At 42.5% G+C, this 15,606-nt stretch overlaps 1 protein-coding gene and 1 long non-coding RNA gene across 3 annotated transcripts; one reads left to right on the top strand and one right to left on the bottom strand.

The window, feature by feature from the left end:
- The first annotated feature begins 77 nt into the window (after positions 1 to 77).
- LOC128902176 (uncharacterized) lies at positions 78 to 4,310 on the top strand. The gene is made up of 2 exons (XR_008463665.1): positions 78 to 674; positions 2,010 to 4,310. It is a non-coding gene; the product is annotated as an uncharacterized LOC128902176 (long non-coding RNA).
- Positions 693 to 14,742, bottom strand: PLIN2 (perilipin 2). Of its 2 annotated transcripts, XM_054184634.1 has the most exons (9): positions 14,588 to 14,742; positions 12,275 to 12,330; positions 11,999 to 12,194; positions 11,239 to 11,321; positions 10,421 to 10,706; positions 9,631 to 9,815; positions 8,745 to 8,879; positions 7,763 to 8,053; positions 693 to 1,673 (listed from the first exon to the last, which is right to left on the bottom strand). In XM_054184634.1, the coding sequence occupies exons 2-9, from the start codon at positions 12,302 to 12,304 to the stop codon at positions 1,539 to 1,541; spliced, it is 1,341 nt and encodes a 446-aa protein (XP_054040609.1). In that variant the 5' UTR covers positions 12,305 to 12,330; positions 14,588 to 14,742; the 3' UTR covers positions 693 to 1,538. The 2 variants fall into 2 exon arrangements, with proteins under 2 accessions (XP_054040609.1, XP_054040610.1); XM_054184635.1 differs by lacking the exon at positions 693 to 1,673 and having other exon boundaries at positions 6,701 to 8,053; positions 14,588 to 14,741.
- Between the last annotated feature and the right edge of the window lie 864 nt (positions 14,743 to 15,606).

Below are 15,606 nucleotides of genomic sequence, written 5' to 3'. Positions count from 1 at the left end.
AGGGTGCGCAAGGCATGCCGGGAGCCGCCTCCTTCCCCCCTCCGGGCGCGCTGCCTGCCGGGAGTTGTAGTCCCGGCGACTCTTGGCTAGCAGGCAGGCCTTGGTGGCCGGCGAACGCAACTGCCGCCCGCCGCCACGCCGAGGAGCCCACGAAGAGGCCGGGCCAGGAGGGAGGGAATGCGCAGCAGCAGCAGCTCACCGAAACCCGCCCCGAGGAGGCCGCGAGCAGCGTGAGCTGATGGTGGAGGGCGGTTGGGCCTAGCGACCGGCAGAGGGCCATTGCAATTGAAATTGCTTTGTAATCGGGTTGCAAAATTTGACGCGAAAACCAAGTAAAACTCGCACCGGCAGCAGGCTCTGCGGTTCACGCTTTTATTGCAAGGCATTTCAGTGACTAGGCTAAAGAAGTTTTTCACGCCAGCCAAGTGTGTGATGAGGAGGGAGCCGGCGCGCCGGCCTCGCCCCACAGCAAGGCCTGCTGCCGGGCGATGTTTCTGCGGCTGTATGCGAAGTAGCACCGTGCGACACCTCCAGACCTGCTGCGGCCACCCCGGCGACACGGAGGAGAGCTCTGTGGGAGGAGTTCAGCCTGAGCCCAGGAAAGAAACGCCGTGAGGCTGCCCCCAGTCCAGTTCCCGCTCACCCCAACTCCTACGGAAAGTCACTGTGTGCAAGTAAATGCGGATTCAACATTCCATAGCAAAGATTTCATTGAGATTTTATTTAAACATAAAAAGGATCATCACTGTCACCAGAAGTATCCCTGCCTTCAATTCTCTTTCTTACTTTTAAATCATCCCACACCTGTTTGTATCTCTTTGCTCTCCATTTTTCCTTACTTTTTACAGTCTCTTCCACTTTCCTTTTTAACTGTCATCCTTATTCCCAGAAAACTTTCTTTTTTAAGCATTTACCCTTTTTTTAGTCTCAGGCCCTACAACTGATAGCATCAGGATGGGCAAAACTTTTGCACACAGAAGGCATGTGGAGAAAAAGGGAGTCCTTTTGTGCATAAAGCACCCGTGCCAAAGGGAAGCTCTAAGCTTCTAAGCTCTAGGTACAGAGCCTAACAAAAAGAACCTGAGAGAAACTGAGACAAAGTCTCTTACCCCTTCCACCAGCAGAGAGGTAGATGCGGAAGTGGTTTTAATGTAGACCGAAAAGGGAAATTTTGTGGGTAAATCCTCATCAACTCCTTTTCTTGGCAGCCCTTTATGCAAAGCACTGGAGTGTTCTCACAGCTGCTGCCAGCAGGAGAACAAATCACTAACAAAGGTTAGATGAGTTGGATACACTGTTCAGGCTATACCTGGTTTGTAGAATGGGAGCTTGACACCCATGCTAATGAATTAATGTAGCATGTATTCCTTAGGCGGAAAAAAAATCAGAATTTCGATGCAGCTAAGTCAAACAGTAGTGATTAAAAAAAAAATATCCCCAAAATCCCTAAGCTAGGCAGGTTCATCTTTAAAAAGGAGAAATATAAGTTAAACATGGCAAAAGTACATTGTATCAAAAAGACATTTTTATGCTTCTCTTTACTCAGCTCTTTGCCCTGTAGTATAAGGGCCATTTGTGCGTGAAAAGTCTTGTTGATCATCTTCATCCAAATCCAAAATGTCTGGGATATCATCTGACTCTGAAGACAGGTCTGTAATAGTGAAATCTGGAACCTGCATAGGAATGAAATTTTAATCAATTTAAAAGTAAAACTAAATAAATCTGTGCAGTACTCCTCACTGAATCAGGAGACAAAGATGCTCAGCATCTCTAGAAATCAGACCCAAAATACTGAATACAGAGTGAAATGTGCTTAGTCACATATGAAACACATAGCATTAAGACAGGCCAAATACTATGCAAGATGTAGATGAGTTGCTTAGAAAACAGGATTTTATAGTAAAGATGGAACATAGCTGAACTTAGTGGAGTGTATTTAGTGAAATGGGTCACTAGAAAATGAATGAAGGAAGTTTTTTAACTTACTTTGCTTTTCTTCTTTCCTGTAGGAAAGCCTATAGGCTATAGAAGGGAACCTGCCCTGAGGAGCTTGATACAGATTGCTCTGGCCTCCTCTGCCTGCCTACCACATCAAACCTTTCCTGAGGGAGCAAGTGTCTGGAACTGCAGTCCTACTGCGTGTATAGTATTCTGTACTGTTAAGCAGCAGGCGGTTTCAGGAATTGCCAGAGACGTTGGTGGATACATGGATGTTACACACTTCTAAAAATGTTGGCTAAGTCACTTAGGAGCTTAAGTCCCAACCTTTAAGTCCCCTTAGTAGGACTTAGATTACTTAGGCACTTCTGAAAAATGGGATATAACTAAGCAATTTACTCATAACCAAAAGTTTTTTGCCCCAAGTAAAAAGAACTTTTATCTATACTTTGATTCATGGTTAGCTTTAATATTGGTGATGTGACACACTCGGAGCCAGGCACAGTATCAGCACGTAACGATTGCTGCACGCTGACAATTCAGTTCTGCATATACAAAGAAGCAGCAACTTGAAGAGGCTTCTAGGCATTTGTGTAACTTAAGCTCAGTGCTGACTGGAGAAGCAGTTTTAATCCATTCCCTAACTGCAGAACGCCTTGCTTATGACTTAGTTTTATGAAAGATAGTACGCAAGAAAAATCTGTGCTTTGCCTGCTATGAAGATGTGTCAGAAGAACAGAGAACATATTAAAGGCTAAAGGGATTACTGTTTCAGCTATCAGGTTGTGGATAGCGCTGAAGCACTGAACATGAATAATTCAGTTCCTTAGGGAGTCGGTAGCCATAGGGCACCAGGGACTTAATTAAAATATTAATTAAAACTGAGCTTCAGAAGAATTTAAGCAGCATGCCACTTATCAGGTGCTAGAGTGAATGCAATGAAATGCAGACCACTTTGAGTACCTAAACTTGACCAAAATGAGATCAGTAATCTGTCTTCTAAAAAAATCAAAAGGTACTAGTAATGTGGGAAACACATCTTTCTAACAGCAAGAATTATCTTCTATCTTTCTGCTTATGGCAGTTTACCTAAAACTCTGATTACTGCAATTGGAGAAATCAAGTTTTCCCATTATCAGCACATAACCCTGTATTTCGTACGCAGTACAGATGGGGGTATCTTACCAAGACTAAGGCCAAGTAGTCCATATGCAAACTCATTTTAAAATGTGCCCAAATGGGTGGTTTAAACAAGTTGTTTTATTCTGTATTTACACTGAGCAGGGCACATAACCATATTCAGTAACTGCATCTGATAATTTTCACTATATCCTAGGTTTAACACACTCTTATTACTTATATCCTTGTTCTTGCTAACAACAAGATAATCGCTCAAAATTTAAGTTTGTGCTTTCTTCATCTCCTTAATGCACACATCACAAGCAGCTGACTCCTTTAATGCACTAGTAAGATGTTCAGAGCCATGACAGAATTTCAAATTGGACCATATCTGTTAGTGTCAGGGTAGAACAGGTTCATGAACAGGCTGCCCAGGGAAGTGGTTGAGGCACCATCCCTGGAGGTATTTAAGATGGATAGATGTGGTGCTGAGGGGCATCATTTAGATTAGTGATGGTTTTTGTCAGAGTTATATTGATGGTTGGACTAGATGATCTGAAAGGTCCCTTCCAACCTAGGTGATTCTATGATGTATCTCAGTTTTGAACCAACATCTGCAACAGTCTGACTAAAACAATGCAAAGCCCTTGGTGTAATGGGCTTGCTTAGGTAAAGGACCTTCAGTTCCATGTCACTTTTCACAGTTGAAAGGAAGCTGAATCAAAGCAGTAAGACAATTCTTGCAACAAAGAATAAGGCCAGATAGGACTCTTCATGCCATTTCTCTGTAAGATGCAGTTATATCATTTACGCAGAACAGTGCAAAACTTGCAAAATATTTGCACAGAAGAGTGCAAAGCATACTTCAGTGTTGTGTTAATGTCAGTGCCAACTTAACTTTAAATTAATCCATTTTTTCTTGCTTAATATATTTTCAGAACTGAGCCACTAGCAATTTGAGAGATGGTTCTTATTTTGTATACTTTCAGAACAAGCACTTATGTTTAGTCATCAGAGGCTGTATTATCCAAAAGAAATAGTATTTCCATCTTGTTATGCCAAGAAATAGATTTAACAAAACACTGTGCACAATACCTCCAGCAAATGACCAACAGATCATGCCTAAAAAATAAGTTAGGTTCTATTTTCTCTTTCTAATTAGATGGCTTATATAAGTTTTTGGGTTGTTTTTTTGTGGGTTTTGGTTGTTTGGGTTGGTTTGTTTGTTTTTAATAAAGAGAAACAATAATAAACATCAATTGTTTCCAAATCATTTCACCTATTTTACTAGCTATATAGTATTGCTGTAAGTTGCAGTTTGGAAAAGATTATTGCAAAAAAGTCATCTTAGGGAATAGGAGAGATTTCAAAAACTTTCCACCTTTCTTAAGGCAAATTAGCTACATCCCTGCAACTCTAGTCCTTATACAAATCTTGCAATTTGGATTTGACCAATGTTGACAGATATTAGTTGTTTAGCTTAAACAAGTAAGATTTAATTAGAATAAATTACTTAGGGTTATAATATTGAGTGATTTATGCTGTTTGTAAAGTATAATTTAGGTTTTACCTAGCATGAGTAGCTAGATTTGCTGAAGCCTTTAGGCCTCAACAGAGTTACTTTTCTTAGTCATCTTCCTAGCAGCTGGTACAGTGCTGGGTTCAATCTTTGAGTGTAAGAAAAATGTTGATAACACACTGATGTTTTCATCATCACTGCCTTTTCAGAGGCACCCAGCCCAGGCTGACCTCGCTACTATACCTTTCAATTAAATTACTTATTTTTATAAAATCTGACACCCTGAGACTGCTGCAGGAAACCTAGGGTCGAGCCTGAAGAAGGAGGGAGTGTACCCAAGACTTAAGTGTGTGTGAGGAGTGAAAAGTGGCACCCGTCAGCTCACTGGGGTCACCTGCGGCAAGGGGACCCTGGTCCGAGCAGTGAAAGACTTGGGTGGTGTGTGAATGCTCAGGCAGCAGCTTCTCCTTTAACAACCAGTGTGTATGCTGCTATAAAGGTGATGTTTGCAAAACTTTTATACCATACAGAGCTATTTACAAATGCTTGTGTTTAAAACTTTTGAGGCAAAGAATTATTAGCAATAGTAGGAAAATAGTTCTCTGTTACATGAGCCTGAAAAGGGGAGGCTTCAACTAGCGTGAATGGTTTTCCAGTGATCTCTTAAAGAGAAACAATAATTTTCTGAATTATAAATAAACCCTTTGAAGGTCTAGGCACGTAACATTTTTCCTTGCTTTCTACTTCACCTGCTTGCTGACGCTTAGTAAAGCTGGGCAGCCATCTAAGAGGGTATGAAAGAGTAGCAGAGCTTAAGACGGAACAGAGAGGTGTATTGCTCTTGCATTAATACTAGATAGTGCTGTTTATTTCTCAGTCCTCAAAATGAAGGCCCACAGCCTTCAGACTTTAAAAATACATGTAAGAAGGGCAATTCCATTCTTTGAACTGCCAGATGCAGTTCAAACCTGATTAGTCCCATTCTGTTGTGAGCACCTCTACAACAGTCAATGCACTCTACAAATTTTATTACAAATCAAGATTAAAAAAAGGATATTCTCTGTCTGGAGTCATTCAATGCTTAAACACAATTAATTACTGAAAGAATTCCAGAAGTCTTAACTCAGGCCCTAGGTGGAAAAGATTATCTCACCATCTCATGTTAAACAGCCCCCTTACAGAAGGTAAGTATTTAGAGTTGGAAGTTACAGAATCTTTATCTGTACTCCTCTGTTGTTACAATCTGGTTTAATATTGTGCTTAAAACACTTCTTCACACTTCTAGACCAACCCTGATTTAACAGCTGAGCAAGCCCTCTCGCATTAGAAGGCTAGACTACATGCAATTTGCTTTAGTGCCAACATTGTAACGGGTGGAAGCATTGTTCCATGTAGCAATGTGTCACTAGGCTTCCTTTGAACTCCATTTTTGCTTCACACTATCTGGTGACCTCTTTGAAAATGGTGGCCAGCATTGCTACGCTAAAAAATTGCAACTCAAAGTTACACAGGGCGTGCATTAAGAACATGGATACACTTACCTGGACAGCACTAAACCAAGAAAGCTTATTTCTTAGTGACTGTAATTTTCTTCCAGGGAAGGGATTCATGGGATTTACTGAGGAACAATTCCACCCAAGTAGCTGAGTTAATGTACATTAGGCACTCAAGTTCAAAAGACGGTAAATAAAGTTAAACAGGTTAAAACTGGTGTTTGCGGCTGAGGAGTATATACTGTTTATAGGAAGCCAGCAGCCAAAGCAGGTAGCTGGCAGTCTCACACAAACAGAACACCTACTGCAAAGGCAGGACAGGTATTTTTGTCCGTATCCTTCTCAATATTAGAACATCCATCAGTTCACAGCTTAAGTCATCATTACACACAGCAGCAAGCACCAAAAAAGCAGTAGTACAGCTAAGACTGAATGTGCTAAGATGCACAAGAACTCAAATGGAGGAAGGAAATGCTGCAGCAGTATCTTACATAAACACACACACAAATACATTTTCAATGCGTGTCTACTTTGTTTGCATTTCAAGCTTGCTTTCTGCTGGACACGGTTTGAAGGAGTCACAGAACAGCAAGTTACATTTGTTTTAAACACAACTGAAATGGAGACAGACTTTGACTACTGAAGCATTTATTACTAACATACAAAATGGATTACAAAAAGACAGGAAAAAAAAAAAACCAACAAGCCACACAACAGCAGGCACCTGGGTACAAACAGCATGAATCTTTATACTGCATACAAAAGTAAGTGTACTGATAATGATTTGGTTGGTCACTGAAACAGGGTCTCCAGGGAAGTGGTCATGGCACCAAGCCAGTAAGAGTTCGAGGAGCGTCTGGACAATCCTTAGTCACATGGTTTAATTTTAGGCAGTCCTGCCAGGAGCAGGGAGTTGGACTTCATGATCCTTATGGGTTCCCTTCTAACTTGAGATATTCTGTGATTTTTATGGTCAGGTCACTGCATTATACAATATTTAAGTTTATATAGTTAATGTTAGCACTGTCACAGCATTTAAGTAACTCCAGCTGACTCGTTCAGAAACCTCACTTTCAGCTTTGGAATTCTGCATTCACAGAACTTTTGTCATGAATTGTGTAGCAGCAGAATTTGAGACAGTCAGATCCCTAACAATCAGATATGTGGTCTGCACCAAAAATGGAATTTAAGTGTACGTAGCTAGACTGCAGGGCTTTTAAAGTCATTTCACGGTATGGAAGACTTTTATATCATTCTGGTACAGGCTAGGCAACAAATCAAATGCTTTTAGCTATGGTAGGTTTCATTTAGACTAATGGTATTAATACGCATGGTGAGGTTTCTTAACTTGACAGACAAACAAGGCATCTTGACAACTGTAAGCTGCCAATATTAAGGCATTTGAGACAGTTTGAGTTTTAGAGTGCTTTAACTATACAGGACAACACAGCCCTGAGCGTCCTTTCTCTGTATCATTCTCCCACTCTTATGTTTATCGATTTTTCTCCAAGGCTTTTTGACAGCTACACTTGCTAAGGCCACTTGTTTGGTCAGTCAGCAGAGTACATGCATGCTATGCAGTTTACTCAGTAGTGCGTTCAGGCTGTTTGTCTTTCTGGCTGGAGTTTCTCTCCCCTTCACCATTGCTCTCAGCATGCTGAATGCCAGGCAGTTGTGGGTAAAAGGGACCTACCAGCCAGTTGAGCGGCGTGTTGTTAACAAGATAATCCATCACATCATCCAGAGACTCCTTCATTTTCTTCAGCTGTCCTTTGCTAGTGGTAAGAAAGCTGTCTGATAATTCTTGGAAGGAGGACGCAGACCGAAAACTCTGGTAGACATCACCTGCCATTGACCCAACACTGTAAACCCGATCCTGCACATGCTGTGGCAGCCCCTGTAGGCTTGAGACCAGTGTGAGGCAGGTGGTCTGAAGCTGCTGCGTGAGGTTCCGTGCTATAGCTAGAGTTCTTGACTCAATGTGCTGGAAACAAGGAGCATAACAGCACATTAGTATTTTTTTATAACTGTAGCAGCTTTATGTCGCTCAAGATACATAAAGAAGCAAAGTAAAGGGGATGTAAGTAAAATAAAGCTATAGCTTAGTCTGAAGAGTCAGAGACTTGAAAGTACTTGATATTTCTTCAATGCTCAAGTACTTTGTGGAACAAAAACATCAGTAGCTTCTACCCAGCCACAGATAAGCAAGCTCTTGTTTCAACTCTGGATAACAAGCCACAGCAGGTAGAGATATTCCAGATCAATGAACTACAGCTTAAAGCTACATATAAGACTCAGTGAGTTTGAGCCTAAGACTGCTGTATGCTGAGAAGTTGTTATTTCTGGTCTGGCCATATCAGATAAGTTAAGTCCTAGCTAATCTAGATATGGACATCCCAACACAGGTTCACATGCTAATCAGGATGAGCATCCTCTTGAAAGGGGAAGTGAACCCCAAAGTATATGCAGGAAGCAGGCTCATTTAAGAGTTCGGGCATCCCCTGCTTTCCATAGTAGTCACTAGTCAGCTGCCCTGAACTTCAGCATTCAGATTCCACATTTGCACATAAGTTTCTCTGCTGTTAAGACGCTGCACACTTTAGGGACTGTTAGTTTGCCATTACCTTGACAGTACACAATCCATTTAATCCTGGTTTACATTTACATCTATTTACCTCAGCGCTATGCAGTTCATCATCATCATTTTGGCCTGTATTTTTCTTCCATTCTACCCAGGACTGATAAAGCTTTTCCTGAGCATCAAGAAGTTTCTGATTGGCACTATTCATGTTCTTTCTGGCATACTCGATCTGAAATACAGCCAAATAAGGAAGTAAAGCAGAGTCCAAACAATTACATTAGGGCTATCCTACCCTACCTGCTTTGTAGCCTCCTTTTTAAATACTTCAAGAGTCCAGTATAAAACACTTTGAGAAATATATGAATGTGTTCCTTCTCTTCAAAAGAAAACTGGAATCAGTTTTGAAGTGTTATGTAGTGTATCCCTCTACCTCAACTAATTCCCCCTCCCCAACTAGCATCCTACACAAGGATTTGAAAGTGTATAGAATGCCATGACGCTTTATGCACAGTTTATCCTGTACATAAAGGTACATTGTTAGGATAAGACTACTGAAGTACCCAGGAATGCTCAGGAATACCCACAGCAAGAAAAGCAAGCCCATGAAGAATCCAACATTTAATTTTTAAAAAGGACTTAAAGGACTGAAGTGTTTCGAAATTGCAAGACATTTTCTTCACCGAATGAAGACTGTGTCAAACCCAGCACTCTAAAACAGGAATATAGTTTTAAACATGTCACTTCTATTTCTGTAATGCTTAAAATTACATGCAAATTCCTTATTAGTTTACAGCTCTGCCTGATTTAGGACCCCTCCTGAATGGTGATGGAAAGCTCCAAATAGGAAATGCTTTGTATTTAGAAAATGCATCTAGTTCGAGAGAGCAATTCTAGTTTTCCTATGCCTCTTTTGGCTGTTTTCTGCACTCAAATTATGCCAATATTTGCCTTTTATACCTCAAGTGAAAGCTTAGACTTACCAGACTAACAGTGTGGTGGAGCTGAGAGATTGTCTCCTGGCTTTTCTGTTTAGCATCTCTAACTTTGTTTAAGGCTTGTTGGTAGGCACGTGTGCGGACCTTTGAAGACAGGGATCCTAGTCTAATGTAGTAGCTTGGCTTTTGAACTCCAACTTCAAAACCTTCAACTTTTGCAGCTTCTTTCTCTAGATGTGTAGAAAGAAAGCAAATTGACCAGTGGAGGAAAAAAAAAAAAGAGGTCTGAGGCTATTTTATTTGCTTAATAATGGCTGAATACTGGACTTGTTTAGTCGTTCTTTAGCACCGGAATACATTGATAGATCACCACATGTGGAAATCCTTACTTTCTCTCTGCTTTCCCTGTGAAGACGGTGCCATTACCACCAGATTCCTTGCTGCCACAGATTCTCAGTAAGTGACTAATAGCATGCTAAACTTTGAAATCTTAGCTAAGTGATATAAAGGATTGATTGTGCATATATAATCCTTTAGACATAAACCGTTAACCAAATCTGGGACTGGATCCAGCAGCACCTAGACTCCCCTCTGAGAAGGGGTTTAGAAAATAACAGGATCCTTTCTGAACCTCGTGACTCAACAGGAGGGTCCCCCAACAGTTCTGTCTGACCCTGTCCTCTATGCAGTAAATAATCAAGTGTACCCTGTCATCAAATCTTGTAAAACACTGTCGCATTCACTACTAACTTTGTTAAATCACTGTTTTATATTAATAAACATTCACTACTTCTCTCTTACGAGTGAAGTTAATCACTCCACCTGCGACACTTACCTAGTTCTGCTTCTGTAAGTGGGAGATACTGGTCAACAAGAGTCTCCGATTTAGTGAGAGCACTGTCCACTCCACTGCTCACCATTTGCACCACCCGACTTCCCAGGACACTATTAATGCTGCCATTGACAACCGACTTGGTCATTTCTACGCTGTCTTGCACTGCTTCTTTAGTTTTGCCCACAACTCCAGTGATGGTGTGAGCAACAGTTTCCTTGGCACCAGTCACAGTGGTTGTTACAGCTTCTCTGGCTCCAACAACTACATCCTTGGCATTGGCGACAACCTGCCACAGGAAACAGATTGATTCACTAGAAATATTTTCTAGGGAGAGACACATAATCTGGGAAATACACATTTGTGCTAAAGCTTATACAAGTGTTGGTTATCTAGGAGAAATTCTGCCCTGAAAACATGTACAAGACAAAACAAGGTATGACTGCCACACAGCCTTCAGCTCAAAACACTTCAGTGAGTGTAATTCAGACATTATTTGCTTCACACTGAGCCAGAAAGAGAAAGGACTCAAATTTTTTAAAAACAAAAAAGATACCCACCAGTGACACCTCTATTTATAGCTGGTGTTCAAGTGGTGAGCAAAATAAAAAAAAAAAAAAAATAAAGAGAGGCTTAATGGCCTCCCAAAAGGAAACAAACAATTCTACAGAAACACCTTTTACTTTCTCATTGCTCTTAAGCCATTATTATTGAAATAGCCATGATTATTGAAATCTGTCTCCCTGTGTTTTCAGTGACACTAGAAAAGAGGAAGGGCGTATAGTTCTTCTGCTTAGCTAATGTACATGGAAAGAACTTACCTTGTCAGTGGGTTGATTCAGTATAGGCAGTCTCTCTTCAATTTTGTCTAGACCTATACACGCATAGTTGTTGGCAACTATAACTATAAAAGAAATTACAATAGTTGGTTTTAATTTTGGGGTTTTTTTCCCCTTAGTATAAAATAATTCCAATTAAAAAATTCTCTTGAAAGAAAGCTCAAGCAACAATGCTCTCAAAGTAGTTTTCTCCCCTTTTCAGTGAGACTGAGGCAGGAAAGCCCATGAACAAGGCAGGTTTACACTGCCAGAATAAAAGCTCATTTGCAGGCAAAGAAAATCCATTTGATGCTTTACAAGCAACTGTTAGAACAAGTTAAAGCACCTGGCCTCCTGCCACTTCATGAAATCAGGCTCCTGGTTACAACAGCTTTATGACATAGCTGCCAAATTTAACTACAAGTTGTTCTCGGTGAGAGAAAGTACAAAACAGTATTTGAAGCCAGGTGAAAGGGGAGGAAGGTGTTGAGCAAGAGACTATGTGACCATCTCACATATCAAGATGAGTCAGTCAGTTTAGTATTACAAAAGCTGGCATCTGCTTTGGCTCTGGATTATTTTTTTTATGTTAAATCATAACCATCTGTAATCAGTTACTCAACAAGCCAGGCAACAGGTTCAGTCAGCTACTTGAAAGAGCACTCTAGATCAGCATGATCATGTTAAACTCTAAGTGCATCTGGATATATAAAGCAATCAGCTGAATTAAAAGTTATCATCAACAGCTCCATCTTTGCCTTACTTTGTGGTTCCAGTTTCTGGATGATAGGCATAGCACTTGTCATGGCTACCGAAGTAATCGTCTTCACTCCTTTCTCTGCTATCTCACATACTGACTTCAGGTAAGGATGGTTATCCTTTGTGGTGATGTAAGCTGTGGACACCATATCATAGGTGGAGCTCACCAAGGGAAGGTTGACAACCCTCGATACAATGTTCTGTTTAAAAGAGAAAGAGGTTAATTGCCTCCTATTTTTCTGAACTAGACATAGAAATCTATGGGGCTACTCAGACATACCTGCTGTGGATCAATTGCTGCCAATGCCATTTTTCAGGTCGTGAATCTTACACAGCCTATGAAAGAAACATATCTGAGTTACAGCATTCTCAGATCCACTTGGCTGAATGACCAGACTTTGAAACCATCAACTCTTTTGTAATCAGCCCCATTGATCAAAGGGATTAGGATGTTCACATTCTTGCACACAGGAGTTACATTTCATAGTTACAATTTAGAAATCCAAAACTTTGTTTCCCAATTACTTTGTTTGGTTTAAGCAACACAAGTAGGGCACATGCAAGATACAGGCTTTGAGGTACTGCAGTGTATTGCAGAATTACCAGAGTTACTTACTAGCGGATTAATTAATTTTTCTAGAAGAAATAGACACACTTGGGCTTATTTATTGAGCAAAGACAAAGAAATGCCAGCCAACAACTCACTAAAACTCTAGTTTAGGATGTCTAACACAGATGAAGAAACCATCACCAATATCTTTAATCAGATTCAATCTTCTGTTAGGACAAGGGAGTCAAGTTTGACATTTGAGTCACCATTGCTGTCCAAATCTTGAAAACACATGGAAGGTTGAGGTGAAGTACTCATTTCAGTAAGCCTAGCTCAATTCTCACAAGTCATTCCACTGAGCTCGAGGAGTTCATCATGTCTTGTGCTGTGCCTGATGTTTGTGTAGTGCTCCCCCTGCTCAGCTTGCTCAAAGGTTAGCATGCCTGTAACACAGAGCTTAGGACCTTCCCACCACAGAAAATAACTCTCCTTTATGCTAATTTAGACTTAATTATTACCCATCCCACACTGAAACGGACTGCAGACACCAGTCACTCAACAAGCCTACGCTACTCAACTATTTTTCAACCTGCATTCCCATGGAGAAAATACTAACAGCTCTCCCCATATCAACCCTATAAAAGGAGAGGGATATTGCAGTATCACATAAGGAGAACACGCAGAAGTATGCTGCCATCCTATGAATGCGTGCAGGCTGAACTAAGTCTGCAAGAAGCACTTTTTGCATTGATGGTTTTATATGACACTGAAGTGTGAAGTACATACAGGCAGGCAACAGAAAGGCAAGCTAGAAGTCAGTCCTTGAAAGGACGGCAGTTGTCAAGGCTTTCTGCTGGGTTTGTCAGAAAGCCAACAGCAGTTTTCTGTCTCATACGCACAACAGTATCAAAAGGAGCGTGTTAGTATTCTGCCTAGGGTTAAGTAAAACTTTTCCCTGTTATATAATGGGGAACAAGGACAAAGGTGTGCTATTAACATTTCACAGGCATATTTGCCCACATTAACACAGATATGCCATAAGGTAACACCTGCAATAAGATTAACCACTGTACATTAACAAAGGTAACAGACACGGGTTACAGCAGTAATGGAGAAGTTTTCCATCCATCTATCAAGTACTGAAATACCCCTAGAAACACATCATGCTTCTCTCATAGCATTACAAGTCAGATTACTCAGCGTGCAACTGAACTAGATGATCTTTAAGGTCCCTTCTAACGCAAACCATTCTATGACTCTGTAAGTTCACTTTGAACTGCAAAGCACGCTGCAGAACAGCAGAAGATGCTAACAGTGCAGAATCTGGCCCTAAAACAAAGAAGGGCCCTTAATTTAAGGAGTATTCCGTATTTGTAATGTGTCCTAAAAGATCCAGTCACACACGGCACGGATTTGAATTTTAGTAACTAAACCAGGAGTTAGTCCGTGAATTTATTCCTGCTCTTAAAGACAGGGAAGATAACTAGGATCTCACACAGTTCCAGAGATCCCTTGAATAGTTTCTGCTCTGGCAAAAGTCACATCCACCTCACCAGAACTGGTGAGTGAGATGCCTGAAATCAAAGCCCACAATACGAAATTTCCGTGATGGCGAAAGACCCTGAACAGCAAAGTGAATAAACTAAGTCACAAAATTTAACTTCTGCTTTCCCCCGTCTCCATAGAAAGAAGTTAAAGACCAGAGAGCAGCACGACGAGCCACGCAGAGGAGCCGAGCAGCTCGCCCCGGCTGCCCGCCGTGCCCAAGGGAGGAAGGCGCCCCAGTTTCCAGGTGTCGCCAGGGACGTCTCCGAGGACGGGGGTCCAGTGCTCGGAAGCGCCTTAAGCAGCCCACCGGGATGCGCGGCGGGAGGGCCTCAGGGCCGATGGCGGAGGCGGCCCCCCGTGAGACACTGACGGAGCCGGACCCGCAGCCCCCGCCCGGCTCCACCATATTGCGGAGTCACCCCTGCGGCCGAGGAGAGAAGAGGGGAGGGGAGCCAAGCCGACCCGGGCCTGAGCGCCGCGGGCGGCCGTACTCACCCGGGGAGAGAAGAACTGGAGCCGATATATCGCAGCTGAAGCTCAAACTACCACCACTGCCGCCGCCGCCGACTGGGGAGGCCCGGCCTCGCCCCGCTGTTTATGGGGAGCGGCCGCCGCCGGCCGCGCGCCGCCCGCTCTCTCGCGAGAGGTGGGTGCGTCACCGCCACCGCGCACCACCCCCACCCTGAGGTGGGAGCAACGGCGGGGGGGACGGGGAGGGAGAAGGGAGCGCCGCTGAGCAGGGCGTCATCCAGAAAGAAATGTGTATTAGCAAAGGGAGCTCCTGTTCGACCGATCTGTCGGCAGACCCGTCTTTAGTACTGTAACACAAACACAAGGACCAGGGGGAGCAGTGGATCCAGGCCTTCAGGCGAGGTGTGTAGGCCCGCCATTAGCCTAGGCAGCAGCAGAGGGGTTACAAGCAGTGTGTTCCCTCCTCTCGCATGCAAGTCTTGCAGCTCATCTAATTGGGGGGAAAATGTCGAGGCAAGAGATACGGCTGTGTTGGCCTGAAATTAATCACCTGTCATCCTTCGCCCAGCACCTCTTAACCAGGAGTTGTTCCACCTGGGGCTGGAGTGCGGAGCGAGCTGAAACCAGGGTCAGTTGGTTGTGTGGCTGCCAGGCAGCCGCGCATCCCTAGGCGAGATTCCAGCTCGGAAAGGCAGAGGAGCCTCCAGTCTTCTCAAGCACTATGGGAGCAGTTCAGTGTGCTCACAGACAGTCATCTTCAGCAGATCTAAACACTCATTTGGTATGCTGTAACTTTCATAACTCTGAAGGTGCACTTCACTTTTAACCTATAAACAAAGGACATCACAGTTAGGGATTATCAAACCAGCAGAGAAAAACAGTGGGCAAAGGCTCAAATACATATTTACAATTAGAGTTGTATTTAGCTCATTGTTGCAGTGACAGGGTGTCAGAACAGGCTGACAAGAAAGATTCAGGCCTCAAGGGTAATCACACGCTACAAACGTGTACAAACAAATTCTACTTGAACCAGTCGGTTTTGC

This window comes from Rissa tridactyla, chromosome Z (assembly GCF_028500815.1).
Source record: "Rissa tridactyla isolate bRisTri1 chromosome Z, bRisTri1.patW.cur.20221130, whole genome shotgun sequence".
NCBI lineage: Eukaryota > Metazoa > Chordata > Aves > Charadriiformes > Laridae > Rissa > Rissa tridactyla.
The sequence above is the reverse complement of the archived record's forward strand: the minus strand, read 5'-3'. Positions and strand labels throughout refer to the sequence as shown.

Excerpts from the sequence above, each read along its gene's own strand:
- PLIN2 (XM_054184634.1), bottom strand. The coding sequence starts at position 12,304 with ATGGCATTGGCAGCAATTGATCCACAGCAG. Across the intron at positions 12,195-12,274 it reads CAGCAATTGATCCACAGCAG|AACATTGTATCGAGGGTTGT; the intron begins GTATGTCTGAGT and ends TCTTTTAAACAG. Across the intron at positions 8,880-9,630 it reads TCCACCACACTGTTAGTCTG|ATCGAGTATGCCAGAAAGAA; the intron begins GTAAGTCTAAGC and ends GCTGTATTTCAG.